The sequence below is a fragment of the Symphalangus syndactylus genome, chromosome 12 (genome assembly GCF_028878055.3).
Source record: "Symphalangus syndactylus isolate Jambi chromosome 12, NHGRI_mSymSyn1-v2.1_pri, whole genome shotgun sequence".
Lineage (NCBI taxonomy): Eukaryota > Metazoa > Chordata > Mammalia > Primates > Hylobatidae > Symphalangus > Symphalangus syndactylus.
Window position 1 is genome coordinate 24,632,117 of NC_072441.2, and position 19,690 is coordinate 24,651,806.

At 38.7% G+C, this 19,690-nt stretch overlaps 1 protein-coding gene across 1 annotated transcript in view; it reads right to left on the minus strand.

The window, feature by feature from the left end:
* ANKRD13C (ankyrin repeat domain 13C) overlaps window positions 1-19,690 on the minus strand; it is a 92,605-nt gene that overhangs the window by 66,035 nt on the left and 6,880 nt on the right. Inside the window, exons 2-3 of the mRNA XM_063625288.1 lie at window positions 12,098-12,139; window positions 1,441-1,545 (exon numbers count right to left, since the gene is read on the minus strand). Of these exons, the coding sequence (XP_063481358.1) occupies window positions 1,441-1,545; window positions 12,098-12,139 (147 nt within the window). The remainder of the gene's footprint in view (window positions 1-1,440; window positions 1,546-12,097; window positions 12,140-19,690) is intronic.

Sequence of the window (19,690 nt, forward strand, 5' to 3'; positions counted from 1 at the left end):
GAGTCTGAGGCAGGCGGATCACGAGGTCAGGAGTTTAAGACCAGCCTAACCAACATGGTGAAACCCTGTCTCTGCTAAAAATACAAAAATTAGCCAGGCGTGGTGGCAGGCACCTGTGATCCCAGATACTTGGGAGGCTGAGGCAGGAGAACCCCTTGAACTCAGGAGGCAGAGGTTGCAGTAAGCCAAGATTGTGCCATTGCATTCCATCCAGCTTGGGTGACAGGGCGAGACTCCGTCTCAAAAAAAAAAAAAAATTTTGTTTATAAAGTTCAGGAAGTCCACAGAAATGTATGCGCGGTACAATATACAGCTAAATAATTTTTTTTTTTTTTTTTTGAGACAGAGTCTTGCTCTTGTCGCCCGTGCTGGAGTGCAATGGCGCAATCTCAGCTCACTGCAACCTCTGCCTCCTGGGCTCAGGCGATTCTCCTGCCTCAGCCTCCCGAGTAGCTGAGATTACAGGCGCCCACCACCATGCCCGGCAATTTTTTTGTATTTTTAGTAGAGACAGGGTTTCACCATGCTGGCCAGGCTGGTGGTGAACTCCTGACCTCAGGTGATCCGCCCACCTCGGCCTCCCAAAGTGCTGGGATTACAGGCGTGAGCCACTGCACCCAGCCTGCCAAATCTTAAGAAAGCGCCCAGAGGAGCCCAAAACGTAGCATCAAAATAAGACTGAATCTATGTAACATCCTAGGAGAGTTCCACATTATGCATTTCTTTAATAAAACTGCCAACTTTTTCATTTCCTTCCACAAAGTTAGATTTAATTGATCATTTTCAGCCTAAAACTATAAAGATAGTATTATCAGCAAGATAATATTCCCATTCATCCAGATTAAGTTTTATAAAATTTTCCACGATTGAGATATACTTGACAAAAATAAGATCTGTATGTGAAGTTGAAAAAAATTATGGGTAGGAGGAGGGAGAGTGGAATAACTCAACATTCAGCATATTATCAAAAATAATATGACATGTTTTGGAAATACTCTTTTAATGACTAAAAATAGAAACAGTCTTCTTCCTTGCTTCCAGCAAAATCTATACCTACCAACTAAAGCAGATAACTATTGTAACACTATGGTTATTTTTAGTTCTAATAATGGCCTAAATAATTAAGCAGTTGCCAAAAAGGACAGTTAGGTATCAATTTTTTTTTAAAGTCTTGTATTATGGATGAATAAAAAAAAGTCAGAGAACATCAGTAAGGTAGAATGCTGCAAAAGAAAAAAAATTCATAATTTTAAACATGATTCTTCAATTCTGTGTTCCACTCAATGTTCAAGTTCCTAAGTCATGAATAATTCACATGTAAGTTTATACATAATTGCAAAAGCTCATATTATGACAAGTTACAATGAATGAAGAATATTTCAAATGCATCACTTCATATTTTTAGAAGATATATCAACAACAGTAATTCATACTGCTTACTCATCTGTCTATCTCCATAGCTGATGGCTTCCGCCAGAGGGCTCCATCCCTGAGCATTTTTCACCTTGACTGGAGCATTGTGAGCCAAAAGTAAATGGGCACATTCTGCAATATAAAGTAGTAATAATATGAAACATCATGCAATTTTTAGAATCTCTAAATATAAATATATAAAAGTTTAATATATCAAATTAACATAAATAGATGAAATAAACACTGTACCATGTAGAACTACGTAATTTGAAAAATTTCTATGTATCTAACTAAATCAGGTAATTTCAGATCCCTAGATTTAAAAAGTATCCATTCTACTACCTAAAAATAAATTGGATCTCTCTGCAAAGAAGGTATCATGTTCCCTAATAATTATTCCCAAGAGTATTTTTTTAATGTTTTCATACTCTAAAAGATAACTCAAGAACTTCAAGAGTGATTTACATGCAAATACCTGTCAGCTAGTAAGACCCAAAAGAGGATTTGTATGCCCACAATGTCAAATAGAAAGTTCATTTTTTATTTCAGAAACAAAAGTGCTTTCAAAAAGAGTCAGTAATGTTTCCAATAAACACTTATTTTTCAAATTTTATAATTGCTATGGTTTGGAAAAATGTTCAGATAAAGGGCAAAACTCAGCTTATGATACAATGACAAATCTAGATAGTTATTCAAATAATCAAAAGAAGTCTAATGTATAGACCTTTCTATAGGTTGAGAAAACTTTTTCTTTAATTAAAAATAAAAAGTTGGCCGGGCGTGGTGGCTCACGCCTGTAATCCCAGCACTTTGGGAGGCCGAGGCGACCAGATCACGAGGTCAGGAGATCGAGACCATCCTGGCTAACACGGTGAAACCCCATCTCTACTAAAAACTACAAAAAATTAGCCAGGCATGGTGGTACATGCCTGTAGTCCCAGCTAATTGGGAGGCTGAGGCAGGAGAATCGCTTGAACCCGGGAGGCAGAGGTTGCAGTGAGCCAAGATTGCGTCACTGCATTCCAGCCTGGATGGCACAGTGAGACTTCATCTCAAAATAAAATAAAATTAAATTAAATTAAAATTAAAAAATAAAAAGTTTATTTAACAGGAAAAAAGTTAAAAAACTGAGGCCCACGCTGCGCGCAGTGGCTCATGCCTATAATCCCAACACTTTGGGAGGCTGAAGTGGGCCGATCACCTGAGGTCGGGAGTTCCAGATCAGCCTGACCAACATGGAGAAACCCCATCTCTACTAAAAATACAAAATTGGCAGAGCATGGTGGCGCATGACTGTAACCCCAGCTACTGCGGAAGCTGAGGCAGGAGAATCGCTTGAACCCGGGAGGTGGAGGTTGCAGTGAGCTGAGATTGCGCCATTGCACTCCAGCCTGGGCAACAAGAGCCAAACTGCGTCTCAAAAAAAAAAAAAAAAAAAAAAAAGACAGCCATCCATCCATTCATTCAATCAATAATTCAGCAAATATTTACCAAATGTCTATTATATGCAATTTCTAAATACCAGGTACTAGATAAGGTATTGCTATCGAAGAGCATAATTCCTATGTTGGAATATAGCATGTAAATTAATAACTAGAAAAGAAAACTAATGCAAGATAATGATAAGTGCTTTAAAAGAAATAAGAGTGTTAAGATAGTGTAATGTGGGTTGGCTAAGGTGGAGAGCAAATGGCACTATTTTATACTTTAGCACTATTCCTAGTGATAGAAGAAATAAATATACTAGCAGGGAACTTTATTACAATCATGTAAAATAAATACAGAAATTTCATAGCAGTGTTTCAATCCAGTAACACTATATAAGAATATAAGTACACGAATGTTTATTTTAGTGTTGTCTGTATGGCGATTATACTGGAAACGAAGTGAATGTACACAGTAGGGCAATAATAGACATGTTGCATCTACATTACAGTAATAATATACAGTCATTTTTTAAGGCTGGAGTCATATCAAAAGTACAGAGAAGGCAGCTTGAATGGTTAGCCAAATTTGGGAAATTTAGCATCAAAAAGAATAATCGCTGACTAGTTATAACACACTGAAAAAAAAAAAACTGATAAGCCCATAACAACATCAAGAAATAAAAGGGAGGGCAATAAGTTCTTACTTACAGAATAATGCAATGCTACCTAATAAATGTAGAAGAAATGATAAAATTAGAAAATTTAACATAATACCCCATGTAATAACTGGTTTAGGCAAAGGTCTTTGTTGAATGCTAAAGCCACTAGGTAAAAAGCTTTATGCTGGGAATAGGATATTCACATGGAACCAAGGTACTGTCCCAAGAATATTTACTAATAACAGAAAAATGTTCCTTTACAATGGATATATTTGAAGATTATCACTTAAATGATCTAACTTACTGGCAATTAATTATGAAAAAATCTGATATTGTGTTTCCAATGTGATATATGTAAAGCTCCTAATATCACCTATGAAATATTCTATCCAGAAATGTTTAACCTGAATCTATAAAGCCTCTATAGCTGATTTTCAATTCACAGAAAAAACAAAGGATAAAGAACAGGTTAAGAAACATGGAGAGAAAATGATCAGGCAAATCTGAGAGAAAGGACATTCTACAAGTTAACTGGTCAAGACTTTTCAAAAAGTTGGGCACAAAGGTGGGGAAAAGGTGAGCAAATTGCTCTAGATTATAAGACATAACAACCAAATGCAATGAGTGACCCTCAACTGGGTCATGTTTCAGTATAAAAAACCTATAAATGATATTCTGGGAACAACTGGAGAAATCTCAATATGCATTGGGTATGAGATGGTATTTTAACAATATCATTAATTTTCCTTGGTGTGATCATGATAATGTGGTTATTCATGAAGGAGAATATCTGTATTCTTAGAGGTGCATGCTGAAGTATTTGGGGGTAAAGTATCATGATATCTATATTTAGTTTTCAAATGGTATAACAAAAACAATATATAGAAATAAAGGCCAGGTGCAGTGGCTCATGCCTGTAATCCCAACACTTTGGGAGGCTGAGGGGGGTAGATCATCTGAGGTCAGGAGTTCGAGACAAACGTGGCCAACATGGTGAAACCTGTCTCTACTAAAATACAAAAAAATTAGCCAGGCATGTTGGAACTGGCCTGTAATCCCAACTACTACGGAGGCTGAGGCAGGAGAGCTGCTTGAACCCAGAAGGCGGAGGTTGCAGTGAGCCAAGATTGTGCCACTGAGCGAGACTCCGACTCAAAAACACAAACAAATAAGACAAATAACAACAGAAAAATTTATATATATAAAACATACAAAGATAAAATATGAAACAATGTTAATTATTGAGTCTGTGGAAAGCATTTGAGTGTTTGTTGTGATAATCTTTCAATTTTGGGGGTATATTTAAATTTTTTTATAATAAAATATTGAGAACAAAGGAATTAAATAAATCTAAAAAGGAATCAATTAGAGCCATCCCAACAGGCTTAAAGGAATTGTCACGGTGTACTGCTAAGTGATACAATTCATCTGCTCAACACAGAAGTATATAATGATTGCATGGTTTAAAAAGGAATGAGTAAGCCTAGGTGCAGTGGCTCACACCTATAATCCCAGGACTTTGGGAGGCCAAGGTGGGCAGATCACCTGAGGTCAGGAGTTCAAGACCAGCCTGGCCAACATGGTGAAACCCCATCTCTACTAAAAATACACAAAGTAGCCAGGTGTGGTGGCACACACCTGTAATCCCAGCTACTCGGAGGCTGAGTCAGGAGAATCATTTGAACCCCGGGGGCAGAGGTTGCAGTGTGCTGAGATAGCACCATTACACTCCGGCCTGGGCAACAGAGAGAGACTCTGAGTCAATAAATAAATAAATAAAAGGAATGAGTAAAAAACTACATACATGAATGTGTATGTTCAGACACATGCACAAGTATTTCTATATAATAATAAGCATAGAGAAATGTATGTAAGAATATCCAGCAGGTTTTAACATGCGTTACCGTATTTATTGGGAAGGGGATTAGTAAGAAGAGGGCATGATAGCCAAGATAAAAAGAAAATTTTTTTTAAAAGAATAAAAACAAACGGACCCATCTCCCAAAAAACCATTGGGTTTTGTAAATATGTTTGTATGTATACATGCATAGGGGAATGTAAACATGTAAGATATCTACAAATTTCTATAGCTATTTCATGGTAGACTTTTGAAAGAAAGGAAAAATATGGCAAATTACCATCTGTAGGGATTCTACTTACATGAAAACAAACAAAGTCTCTGTGTTGTAAGTAAAGAGTACAATATGAAAGGATATCCATGAGGCGTTAATGTTAACTACATCAAGAAAAAAAAAAGTAGAGAGATGATGCTTTTATATATCTATGTATTGTATGATTTCAACTGTTTCAACATGCATGTATTAGTAACCAAAAAAATCGTTAAAGAAAAAAATGGGCCAGGAGCAGTGGCTCACACTTGTAATCCCAGCACTTTGGGAGGCTGAGGCAGGTGGATCACGAGTTCGAGACCAGCCTGGCCAACATAGTGAAACCCTGTCTCTACTAAAAATACAAAAAAATTAGCTGGGCATGGTGGCGCATGCCTGTAGTCCCAGCTACTCATGAGGCTGAGGCAGGAGAATCACTTGAAACCAGGGAGCAGAGGTTGCAATGAGCCGAGATCGCACCACTGCACTCCAGCCTGGGTGGCAGGGCGATATTCCGTCTCAAAAAAAAAAAAAAAACAACTAGATCAATCGAATGTCTTCTCTCAGTAATGTTAACAACGCATAATACTAAAAGAAGGTAGTTAACAACTAGGCACTAAGGCTTAAAGAATGCATAAATGTGCCAGGAAGAACTCAAGGAAAGGACTGTGAAAAATGCAAATTATGAGGAATAGAAATCACACATTTAGGCCGGGAACAGTGGCTCATGCGTATAATCCCAGCACTTTGGGAGGCCAAGGTGGGCGGATCACCTGAGGTATGGGGTTTGAGACCTGTCTGGCCAACATGGCAAAACCCTGTCTCTACTAAAAATAAAAACCGTAGCTGGACGTGGTGGCATGCACCTATAATCCCGGCTACTCAGGAGGCTGAGGCAGGAGAATTGCTTGAACCTGGGAGGCAGAGGTTGCAGTGAGCGGAGATCATGCCACTGCACTCCAGGCTGGGTGACAGAGTGAGCCTCTGTCTCAAAAAAAACAAACAAACCAAAAAAAAAAAAAAGAAATCACACATTAATAAGTAAGAACTATAAAGATAATCAAATATAGAGAGAACCAGTGAGAAAAATAGGACAGTTGGAAACAACAGAATATCTACAGTTATTAAAGTTAGAAACCATATTAATTCTAAAGTTACTTTAGGAAAAAATAAAAAATTGCAGATCCAAAAAAGACTGAAAATGAATTAAAAGTTGCAGCAACTGGTTTGAAAAATCTTTCTCTCATATTTTCAACCAAAAGGATAATAATTAAAGATTAGTTTTTCTATATCATCTCGTAAAACTTCCTGAAACCTTCCTTAATTAAGTATAATATTCTTCATCTCCATCCAAATCCACAGTTCAATAATCTCCCACATGACATCACTAATATTAGTCAATGGACTCAGAAATTCAGAAAAAAATCAGTCTTCTGTGGTGAAAAACTAACGTTATTCAGTAGGTTAAGATGAGTGAGATAAGGAAAGCATGTAGAAGTATAAAAGATTCTCTTTACCTCAATCAAAATATTATGTGAAGGCCCTGGGAAATTTTGTTGTGTTTACAGACAAGTACAGAAACAGAACGTGCCCTTCAACAATGAAATCACTAAAGGTACAGTGTATCTTAAAAGAAGATAAAAGAGAATAGTCTATCTAGGCTGAACAATGATATAATGTAAAAGCAATGTATAGAACACTAAGTAGGCCAGGCGCAGTGACTCACACCTGTAATCTCAGCACTTTGGGAGGCCAAGGTGAGTAAATCATCTGAGGTCAGGAGTTTGAGACCAGCCTGGCCAATATGGTGAAACCCTGTCTCTACTAACAATACAAAAATTAGCCGGGCATGGTAACACATGCCTGTAATCCCAGCTACTACTAAATGAAATCACTGAAGTTACAGTGTATCTTAAAAGAAGACAAAAGGGAATAGGCTATCTAGGCTGAACAATGATATAATATAAAAGCAATGTATAGTACACTAAGTAGGCCATGCACAGTGGATCTGTAATCTCAGCACTTTGGGGGCTGAGGTGGGTAAATCACCTGAGGTCAGGAGTTTGAGACCAGCCTGGCCAACATGGTGAAACCCTGTCTCTACTAACAATATAAAAAATAGCCTGTAATCCCAGCTACTACTAGGGAGGCTGAGGTGGGAGAATCGCTTGAACTCAGGAGGCAGAGGTTGCAGCCGAGATCGTCCCACTGCACTCCAGCCTGGGCAACAGAGTGAGACTCCGACTCAAAAAAAGAAAAAGAACACTAAGTATAAAGTAGATGTTTTATTTTCCACTACATATTCCAATCTCACTCTTGTGCAACCAAATATAAAAAATATCAACAGACTTTCAAGTTTGTTTATTTTAAAAAGAGAATTATACAAACACATACATAAAGATCATAAGAAAAAAAGCAAAAAAAGGGTGCACAACTGGAAAAATGTTAATGGATCAGTATGTAATCGCTTGTGTCTACTCTATTCGAAAAGGATTCAGAAACAACAAATACCAACATTATTTGCAGATCCTGAATCATCTAACCAAGTGTTTCCCAAAATACATCCCACAGAACTCTAATCTGTCAAGATACTTATAAAAAAGAGCAAACATCAAATAACTGTGGGGAACTCTGACCACTATGTCCAACACATGCCCCAACTTGAAACATTACAATGCATATTAGCATATCAAATTTCTAACAAGTTCCACAACGAAGAAAACTTTTTAACTTTTATTTACCTAATATTTTTCAAATTGATTTGCTCTGGAAACTCTATTTTCTTCTAAATACCTTTCAATATCCCATAAAACTAATGTGGCTTTTCTCCTGTACTTCAATGGATACAAAGAAACTAATGTTTTATGAAATATATTTTAATTTGTTGTTGTTGTTGAAACGGAGTCTCACTCTGTTATCTAGGCTGCAGTGCTGTGGTATGATCTCGGCTCACTGCAACCTCTGCCTCCTGGGTTCAAGTGATTCTCCTTTCTCAGCCTCCCAAATAGCTGGGATTACAGGCATGTGCCATCATACCCAGCTAATTTTTGTATTTTTAGTAGAGATGGGGTCTTGCCATGGTGCCCAGGCTGGTCTCAAACTCCTGGCCTTAAGTGATCTGCCCGCCTCGGCCTCCCAAAGTGCTAGGATTACAGACGTGAGCCACCACGCCTGGCTGAAATACATTTTAAAACAGGCTGATATAAACCTATGATGAAGCATAATAGCACATCTATCTAAAATTAGAATACCCTCTGTGAGAATATATTTGAGTGGAAAAATAAAATAAAATTAGAACCCTAAAACAGAGATGGCAGATAGGCTTCATTTCACATTCAAATCCATATTAACTACTAAAGTGCTAAATTAGGAAGGATTCCAGAATAGCAATCAGATTCGGCAAGTTGCATGTTGGCCAACTTTGATCTAGACCATATCCTTTCTGAATGGTTCTCAGAGAAAAAGAGGGCAAATCTAGACCATATCCTTTCTGAATGGTTCTTAGTGAAAAAGAGGGCAAAGCAATACACCATTAAAACAGATTTTAGAGCCAGGCACTCCCAAGTTGAAATTAAAACTTGGCTACTTTACTCTGGGCAAGTTTTGGGGCTAATGTTTTTCTTCCATAAAATGGCAATAATAATAGCACTTCACTCACATGGTTGTTGTAAGAGTTAAATGAGTAAATATGTGTAAAGAACTAGGAAAAGCATCTGGCATATTGTAAATAATAAATTCTAGTTATTTTCTAAAGTTCCAATCCAATGTTCTCTGAAAAAAAAAAGCGTAAGTTTTTATTGATCAAATTCAGCTGACTATACCTGACATATTTTCACCAAGGTTGCTAGAGATGTCGATCATGGCCTGCCCTATCCACATTCCTGCTAAAGTAAACATACCTCCTCTGTATTCCGGATTCCCTCTCCTACCCGCAAATCTCACCCAAGTCAGTCTAGCTAAAGCTAATTTCACAGAAGCAAATACCTATCTTAAAGACAGATAATTCATAAGTCTGCCATCACCCATCACTTGTGGCTTGGCTGGAGATAAACTGGACCAATCAAACTTTTTGGTCAGAAATTTGGGAACCTAAGAAACCCATCTAGCCAGAAAGTCATTAAAACTTAGGATCCTAAAAGAATTATTTTAGGTCTGTTCAATTTCAGTAAACAGAAAAAGTCAATCACGAAAAAAGAGAATACCGCGTATATAAAGAACAGCAGACAAACCATAAGAGATTGAAAGATGAGAAGGAAATAGGAGAATGACTGATGCCTCCAAACATCTTGGTTCCCACTCTTCCTGATACCTGGCTGGTCCCTACTTCTTGAGTTTCTCTAACATGTAGCCTTTTAATGAATACTTCTTTAATTAGAAGTTACTCTAGTTAATCTTCCTTGTTAAGAAGAAAAAAAAAAGCCATAACTGTAACATTGAAGATACAGATATGAATCACCAATTATATAGAATTAAAATAAAAATTAAGGTCAGGCACAGTGACTCACATCTGTAATCCCAGTGTTCTGGGTGGCCCAGGAGGGAGGATTGCTTGAGGCCAGGAGTTTGAGAATAGCCTGGGCAACATAGCGAGACCTCATTTCTAAAAATAAATTTAAAAGTTAGGTATGGTGGCATGCGCCTCTAGTCCTTGCTACTTGGGAGGCTGGAGACGAGAGGATCACTTGAGCCCAGGAGTTTGAAGCCACAGTGAGCTAGGATCGCACCACTATACCCCAGTCTGGGCAACAGAGCAAGACCCTGTCTTTAAAATAAAAATTATATTATCCTGTGGATCACATGCTTCATTTAAACATTTGAACTTAAAAATCAAACTAGCAAAAGAACTTTGTTTTTCAACAAAACAAGTTCAAGCCAGGGCAACACAGTGAGAAGCTGTCTCTACATAAAATGAAAAAATTAGCTAGGCATGGTGGCATGTGCCTACAGTCCCAGCCATCCTGAAGGCTGAGACAGGAGGATCACTTGAGCTCAGGAGTTCTCAAGACTGCAGTGACCCATGATTGCATCATTGCACTCCAGCCTGGGGAACAGAGCGAGACCATGTTTCAAAAATAAAATAAAGGCCAGGCACGGTGGCTCATGCCTGTAATCCCAGCACTTTGCGAGGCCAAGGTGGGCAGATCACCTGAGGTTGGGAGTTCGAGACCAGCCTGACCAACATGGAAAAATCCCATCTCTACTAAAAATACAAAACTAGCCCTATAATCCCAGCTACTCCAGAGAGTGAGGCAAGAGAATCACTTGAACCCGGGAGGCAGAGATTGTGGTGAGCCAAGATTGCACGACTGCACTCCAGCCTAGGCAGTAAGAATGAAATTCTGTCTCAAAATAAATAAATAAATAAAATAAAATAAAAACAAGTTCTAGCAATATCCCTAGGCCCATACATTCAGATCAAACATTTACACTGACAGATACATTATACCATATAACAACAACAGATGCTCATAATGGTACTTCTAGATCATTGAAAAAAAATCTTAATAGAAGTTCATTAGCCTGTCTAAAAATATACAATTATATTTCTTTAAAAAATCATATCAGCTGGACACGGTGGCTCACACCTGTAATCCCAGCACTTTGGGAGGCTGAGGCAGGCAGATCATGAGGTCAGGAGATCGAGACCAGCCTGGCCAACATGGTGAAGCCCTGTCTCTACTAAAAACACAAAAAATTAGCCAGGCGTGGTGGCACGCGCCTGTAGTCCCAGCAACTCAGGAGGCTGAGGCAGGAGAACTGCTTAAACCTGGGAGGCAGAGGTTGCAGTGAGCTGAGACTGCACCACTGTACTCCAGCCTGGGCAATAGAGCGAGACTCTGCCTCCAAAAAAAAAAATTTTTCCAAACACATTTAAAATATAAAAATCTAGTACTCAAAGGATTGCTATTCAGCTATCTAAAATCCTCACTTTCCAGAATAACCAGGGATCTAAATAACTAAAGTTTTACTGCACTTAGGAATAACCTATAAAAGTAGGTATCTTTTAAATCACCTGCCTATAAGGTTTTTTAATTAAATAATGAATACTTTAATAAATACTTAATAAACAAGTATTAAGTTTTTGCAATTATCTACTATACAAAGGGCTCAACTTATGACTTTATATATATAAAATATCATATATTAAAAATCATATACAACTCTAATATGAAAAGTATAATAATTAATAAATCTTAATATTTGGAAATGTCTTCTAAAATTATAAATTTCTGTTTGATAAAACAACCTAGTAAGGGGAAAAAAACATAGTTTCAAAAGACATAAAAGTTAGTAGAGGATTTCCACCAACACTTTTTAAAAAGGGCTATGGAAAACAAGAAAATATTTACTAATTTCAATATACTAAATTCTAAGTTCAATTAACAAATAAAACGATTTTTAAAAACTCAAAAGACAAAATTGATCTTAAAAATTTTAAACTGACTATACATAAATGAAGTTAAACATAAAAAAGAAAATATTTACTAACCTTTATTTCCTAACATCACAGCAAGGTGTAAAGGAGTATTTCCTAAAAAAAAAAAATAAATAAATTAGAAGGTGTAAAAACATAAGAACATTTACTTAAAAGTGGTTTCAGCTCCTTCAGAAATTTCAGTGGCAGATTTTAAGCAAAAATACTGTGACTGCAAAATAATATTGCTTATATAGCAAATTTAAAGTCAGAAGATACCATGATTTCTGAGTACAATGTACTCTCCAACCCCTCCAAAAAAAGGATATCCATTTTGAGATTTATTTTTCAAACAGATTTCATAGATTCCTTTTGCTGCTAATTTCTCTTTCACATTATTCTTTGTTCATTTAGCAAACAATTTAAATATCTAGTCATCCTTGGGGACAAAAATCAGTAAGACTGAATCCCAGTCTTCAAGTTGTTCAGAAAGTCTTCTGTTAGAGACAAATATGAAAATAAATAATAATAATTATTTACTAAATAGAAGGGAGTATAGCCTGACCGTGGAACATAGGGCAGCGCTCATAACTTTGCAGAGAGTTCAATATTGAAGAATGGACCACACTGAAATGAGCCGTAAAGAATCTGTTAGAAATCTGTAGGCGAACAAAAGCAACACTGCCTAGCATTCCAGATTTTTTTTTAAGTTATCCAAATCACCACTCAAGTGCAGAAACAATTTATATTTGGGAAACAAACAAACAAAAAGTTATTATTAGTGGGGGTGAAGAAGTTACAGAAAACAGTAAAGAATGATATTGGAATGATGAGCAAAAGACAAAGACTTGAAAGCTGTGCTATGAAGTTTGGACTACATCCTATATTTGATGTTATAGAATGACTAATTTAATTTCAAAATGATACCCTAAGCCATACTTATGATCTAAATATTAAACAGTAATATTTGAAATTAAAAAGTCAGTAAATAAAATTTGCTAAATTTCACAATTAGCAATTTTACAAAAGTCATCACATTAACAATTATGACCAAAATAATAAGTGAAACATTATCAAGGGATCACATGCAGGACATAAGAGATGTGCATGTGATAAATTGCACTCTCAGCTTGACAAGACATCGGCCATGATTCAAACACACACACACACACACACACACACACACACACACACACAGACTTTTGCTCACTAAATGCAGAATGGAATGGGAATTGCTGGCAAAGTCAGCAAAATACTATCTTGAGCAAAATTTAGAAAACAGCACAAATAAATTCACTACACTAAAGTCATCTCCATGGCCGGGCACGGTGGCTCACGCCTGTAATCCCAGCACTTTGGGAAAGTGGCAGGCGGATCACCTGAGGTCAGGAGTTCAAGACCAGCCTGGCCAACATGGTGAAACCCCATCTCTACTAAAAATACAAAAATTAACCAGGCATGGTGGCACCCGCCTGTAATCCCAGCTACTCGGGAGGCTGAGGCAGGAGAATTGCTTGAACCACGGGAGACAGAGGTTGCAGTGAGCCAAGGTCACTCCATTGCACTGCAGCCTGGGCGACAAGAGTGAAACTCTGTCTCAAAATAACATAACAACATAACATAACATAACATAACATAACATAACATAACATAACATAACATAACGTCATCTCTGTAAGTAATTTTACCAAAAACAAAACCCTGGATTACAGAAAATCTCTTGATCTTAACTAGGGACAAAAAAATAAGACGGATTTGGAGATATAAGTGACATTATGTTTTTCAGAAATAAGAACTGGAGGTACAAATTTCCATTGGTACTTAGTACTTTAATATGAAAATATGCAATGAAGAAAAGCATCTTTCAGCCGGGCGTGGTGGCTCACGCCTGTAATCCCAACACTTCGGGAGGCGGATCACCCGAGGTCGGGAGTTCAAGACCAGCCTGACCAACAAAAGCATCTTTCAGCCGGGCGTGGTGGCTCACGCCTGTAATCCCAACACTTCGGGAGGCGGATCACCCGAGGTCGGGAGTTCAAGACCAGCCTGACCAACATGGAGAAACCCCTTCTCTACTAAAAAGACAAAAGTAGCCAGGGGTGGTGGCGCATGCCTGTAATCCCAGCTACTCAGGAGGCTGAGGCAGGAGAATCGCTTGAACCTGGGAGGCGGAGGTTGCGGTGAACCGAGATGGCGCCATTGCACTCCAGCTTAGGCAACAAGAGCAAAACTCCATCTCACAAAAAAAAAGAAAAGCATCTTTCATTATAGGCAGTTTTATATATGAATTTAGTAAAATTGATTTCTCTCTCCTTCCACGTAGAAATTGCATACCTATCTCATGAAGACATTAAAGAAACCACCCCTCCCCTCACAAACAACTCTATGTCTGCAATTTTTCAATTTTATCCAAAGGACTTATAAAGTTAGAGACACTCAAGTGAATTTTCCGCATTAGGAACTCTCAGTAAAGCACAGTTTTCCTCCTACTACTAACTAATATGTTCAGTTCAAATAAAATGAAAATGTTTAAGAACAATTTTTTTTTTTCTTTTTTTTTTTGTGAGACAGAGTCTCCTTCTGTTGTCCAGGCTGGAGTGCAGAGGCCGATCTGGGCTCACTGCAACCTCTGCTCCCGGGTTCAGGTGGTTCTCCTGCTTCAGCCTCCCGAGTAGCTGGGATTACAGGCGAGTGGCACTACGCCCGGCTACTTTTTATATTTTTAGTAGAGATGGGGTTTCATCGTGCTGGCCAGGCTGATCTCAAACTCCTGACCTCAGGTGACCCGCCCGCCTCGGCCTCCCAAAGTGCTGGGATTACAGGCATGAGCCACCACGACCGGCCCTTAAGAACAATTTTAAACACAGTTATACACTGATAGATTAGGAGCTGTCTGTGGGTCAGATTCATAAACTATTCAGTGCCTCCAGTCTTTAGCATAATATAAGGTTAAAAAAATCAACATCAGCAAGTAACAATTTCCAATTTGATTGGTCTAGAATAAGGTCCTCTTCCTTCTTTTCAAAATATTGAACTAAATTTCCTAAGTTTGCATTCACATTCGATGATAATTTACCAAGACCTAAAAGTAGTCCTAAAAACCAAACAGCCACCATACTTTGGAAAGCTGAAGTGAACATCTCACATGAGGCCAGGAGTTCAGAATAGCCTGGCCAACACGGCAAAACCCCGTCTCTACTAAAAATAGCTGGGTGCGGTAGCGCACACCTGTAATCCAGCTGCTTGGGAAGCTGAAGTAGAAGAATCGCTTGAGTCCGGGTGGCAGAAGTACCCTGAAAGATAGAGAAGTGAAGAAAGGGAACTATTGCTACCTCTTCCACTATTGAGACAAAAAGGGATATTCAGGAATTTATACATTTGATTGTAAACGTCTCCTCTTTTTTATTCCCCCCTCCACCGAGTTGGAGTCTCGCTCTGTCACCTAGGCTGGAGTGCAACGGGCGATCTCGGCTCACTGCAACCTCTGCCTCCTGGGTTCAAGCGATTCTCCTGCCTCAGCCTCCTGAGTAGCTGGGATTACAGGCATGTGCCACCACGCCCGGCTAAATTTTTTATTTTTAGTAGAGATGGAGCGCCACTGCACTCCAGCCTGAGCAAGAAGAGCGATACTCCGTCTCGAAAAAAAAGACTGCAATGTGAAATCTAAAATCGTATAAATAAGTTTTTTGTACTGTGTTACAATGAAATATATTGGTCTGTCTTGTGCTTTGAATGGATCTTGTACTGATGCATGATTCTGTAACACCATGCATTGATCATTTGAAAAACACCGGTTGACCAGGTTATGGAAATCTTCAAATGTTTTCATATTTCACTGTATAATAGCAAAAAAACCGTATTTGGCAGTATCACCTCCAATCTGACTAGAACAGTCTTTTATGTACTGGGAACCCATCAAGCGTATCATGGTAGAGTAAGTTCTTCAAATTTCTACTTTTCATTTGAAAGCTTCAATTTTTTCATTCACAACAAATAACTGTCACTTGTTTTCCTTCAAGTCATAGGTTTACTTCATTATTTTCCAAAAAATATTTGCCATATATTCAAACTGTGATTAACTATAGTTTGTCTGCAAACTTCTTTAAAGTAAAAATGGTGTTCCATGAAAAAGGTGGCTAGCTCAGCTTACACTCAAATACCCCTCAAACTTTTTTCTAATACTTTTTTTTCTATTTTTCTTTTCTTTCTTTTTAATAGAGACGGGTTCTCACTATGTTGCCCAGGCTGGTCTCGAACTCCTGACCTCAGATGATCCTCCCATCTCGTCCTCCCAAAGTGCTGGGATTACAGGTGTGAGCCACTGTGCCTGGCTTCCCCACTCAGTTTAACAATGTTTTCCCTTATTTACCCAGTCAGTATGCAGCAGAGGAGCAAAAGGCACAATCCCAATTATGTCACAAACACCAAAAAAGCATGTACTCAAGATTACGATGTAATAAAATTCATAATTTTTACAGTTTCATCAAAAACATTAAGTAAAATTGGCTTGTTTTAATTTTTAAAAATTAAAAATTAATTTGCATGGCAGTGAACAATACAATGACCACCAGTCCAGTTTGGTACTTTGACTTGCACTAGGATGTCAACAATTTTACTCACCAATGCTTTTGAACCACCAATGAAAATGTCTGCAGTGTGGCCGGGCGCGGTGGCTCATGCTTCTAATCCCAGCACTTTGGGAGGCCGAGGTGGGCGGATCACGAGGTCAGGAGATCGAGACCACGGTGAAACCCCGTCTCTACTTAAAATACAAAAAATTAGCCGGGCGTGGTGGCGTGCGCCTGTAGTCCCAGCTACTCGGAGAGGCTGAGGCAGGAGAATGGCGTGAACCCGGGAGGCGGAGCTTGCAGTGAGCCGAGATCGCGCCACTGCACTCCAGCCTGGGCGACAGAGCGAGACTCCGTCTCAAAAAAAAAAAAAAAAAAAAAAACCATCAAATCGTGTCACTCCTCTGCTCAAAACCCTTTAACAACTTCCCACACTGCTCTGAGTAAAACCCCAAATCCTTAACAAGGGTCTAGAAAAGTTGTGCCTCTCAAATCTCTTATTTCCTACCACCCTCCCCCTTACTTTGTTCCAGCCACTTCAACCTTCTTTTTTCCTTGAATGTGGTACCTTTGCTTTTGCTATTTTCTGCTTGAAACTCTGTTCTGCCAGATATCTGCTCCCCAATTTTCTCTAGGTAACTGCTTACATTTCTTATTCACTGGTATCTTTCCTGACTCTGACCTCAAGGAAATAATTACTACTTTTCCTTCCCCATACTCTCAACACTCTTTATCCTCACTCTGCTTAATTTTACTCTATAATACTTATCATTATCAGTCATATCATATATTTATTAGTCTGTTTGTCTGTCTCTCCCATTAGAATGTAAGCTCCATGAGAATAGATACTTTGTCAGTTTTGTTCACTGCTGTAACCTCAGTACATAAAACACTGTCCATCACATATTATTAGAAGCTTAGTATCTGCTGAATGAATGAAACAAAAGAAAAAAGAAACTATAAAGAACCAGAAGAGCATTGTCAAAATCTGATTTTACTCTCCAAAAAGCATTTCATACTAGGACAATGCAGGTCTCCATCTAATTCTGTATGAAAACCAAACAAAAGCTATATATGCATAAGAGGATACGTAACACAGCACAAGTTTTTACAGAACTCACTACAGTGCTAAGAAAGGGCACGCATTAACTGCCTGATAAGATATTTGCAGCCAAGAATCCAACTTCACAGCCAGGAGCGGTGGCTCACGCCTGTAATTCCAGCACTTTCGGAGGCCAAGGCGGGCAGATCACCTGAGGTCAGGAGTTCGAGACCGGCCTGACCAACATGGGCAAACCCCGTCTCTACTAAAAATACAAAATTAGCCGGGCATGGTGGTGCATGCCTGTAATCCCAGCTACTCGGGAGGCTGAGGCAGGAGAATTGCTTGAACCTGGCAGGCGGAGGTCTTGGTGAGCTGAGATTGCGCCATTGTACTCCAGCCTGGGCAACAAGAGCAAAACTTCGTCTCAAAAAAAAAAAAAAAACAAAAAACCCTCAATTGAAGTCCTATCTAAACCTCAAAAAGCAAGAGTAGCTTCTGAAGGATTGTACTTAATACCAACATATGATACCAGTATGAAAGCCACATACAGATATTAATTGGTATCATACGAACCTTCAGAGTTAAAATATTTCAGTCCATTTTCCCATTTGAGACTGCCTCCAAGAGGCAGATATTATATCTGCTTATTTCAGAGGTTAAATAATATCATTAAAACCAGTTCATGGCCGGGCGCGGTGGCTCACACCTGTAATCCCAGCACTTTGGGAGGCCAAGGCGGGCAGATCACGAGGTCAGGAGATGGTGACCATCCTGGCAAACACGGTGAAACCTCGTCTCTACTAAAAATACAAAAAAATTAGCCGGGCATGGTGGCGGGCCCCTGTAGTCCCAGTTGCCCAGGAGGCTGAGGCAGGAGAATGGCGTGAACCCGGGAGGCGGAGCTTGCAGTAAGCCGAGATCGCGCCACTGCACTCCAGCCTGGGTGACAGAGCGAGGCTCCGTCTCAAAAAAAAAAAAAAAAAAAAAAGATAGTTCATAGAGAAGCATGGTCTCAAACTCAGATCTGACTCTGATCAATACAGAAAAGGCAAAAGACATTTTCCCTTTTTCCTATCCCTATTTTACATATTTCAGTGTTGCTCTAAAACTGATCACCCAGCTCTCCCTCAAGAAAATAAATGGTATAGGAACAGAACCATACTGTTTGTCTGCCTGGCCCCCATCCAATTCTCTAGGAACTGCACTCATTTTCTGCAACCCAAGCATTCTGATAATTACATTGTACTCTGAATTAAAGTAGATTTCTATGACTTAAGAATGGCATTAACTTGGGGCAGCTATCCTACCGAAAACTCAATTCTCCAATGAGTCCTCTAGAATTCTCCTACATCACTCAGGATGCCCAGGACCCAACATCACCAAAAATCACCCATTTCTGCTACCTTTTTTGCCAAAGCTAATAATTTCTATTCCTATTGCAGCCCAGTGCAGAAAAGGGGAGAAGAGGATCCTCCCTCCCTTTTAAGACATAGCTCTGCAGATGTGTTCTTATCACAACATTTGTAAGCAGTGGGTGAAGTTCTATAGTACTAATGGTGACACCATCAGGAAACACAGCCACTTAACCCAAGGACAGTCCCACTCTGTTGGAGATGCACATGGGGAAGAAAGACAAGAAAGAAGGAAGATGACATTCATCTAATAATGACGATCAACTAAATCAACCCTCATCAATGGAGTAACATTTCACCATCAAATCACCCCCACACGCAGGTAAGGTGTATAACACACTTTAATGTGTTATAAACTTGAGCCTCTAGACACCACTTTCTTCCTAAGGGAAACTGAGGTCTGTCCTACAGAAACAAAGTTTAAAAAAAACCCTACAAAACATAAAGCAAACAAACAAACATAAAACTACTAATGTTCTTTTAAACACAAGCCATAATTTTAACCCTCTCCTGGTTAAAATTGTTCACCAGTAGCTTAAATTTTTTTTTCCATGCAGAGATTAGCTTTATAGTCACCTCTTCTAAAAGAGATCTATTACGTATTATTCTTTTGTACCACCCATCATGAAGGTTTTAGTGACTA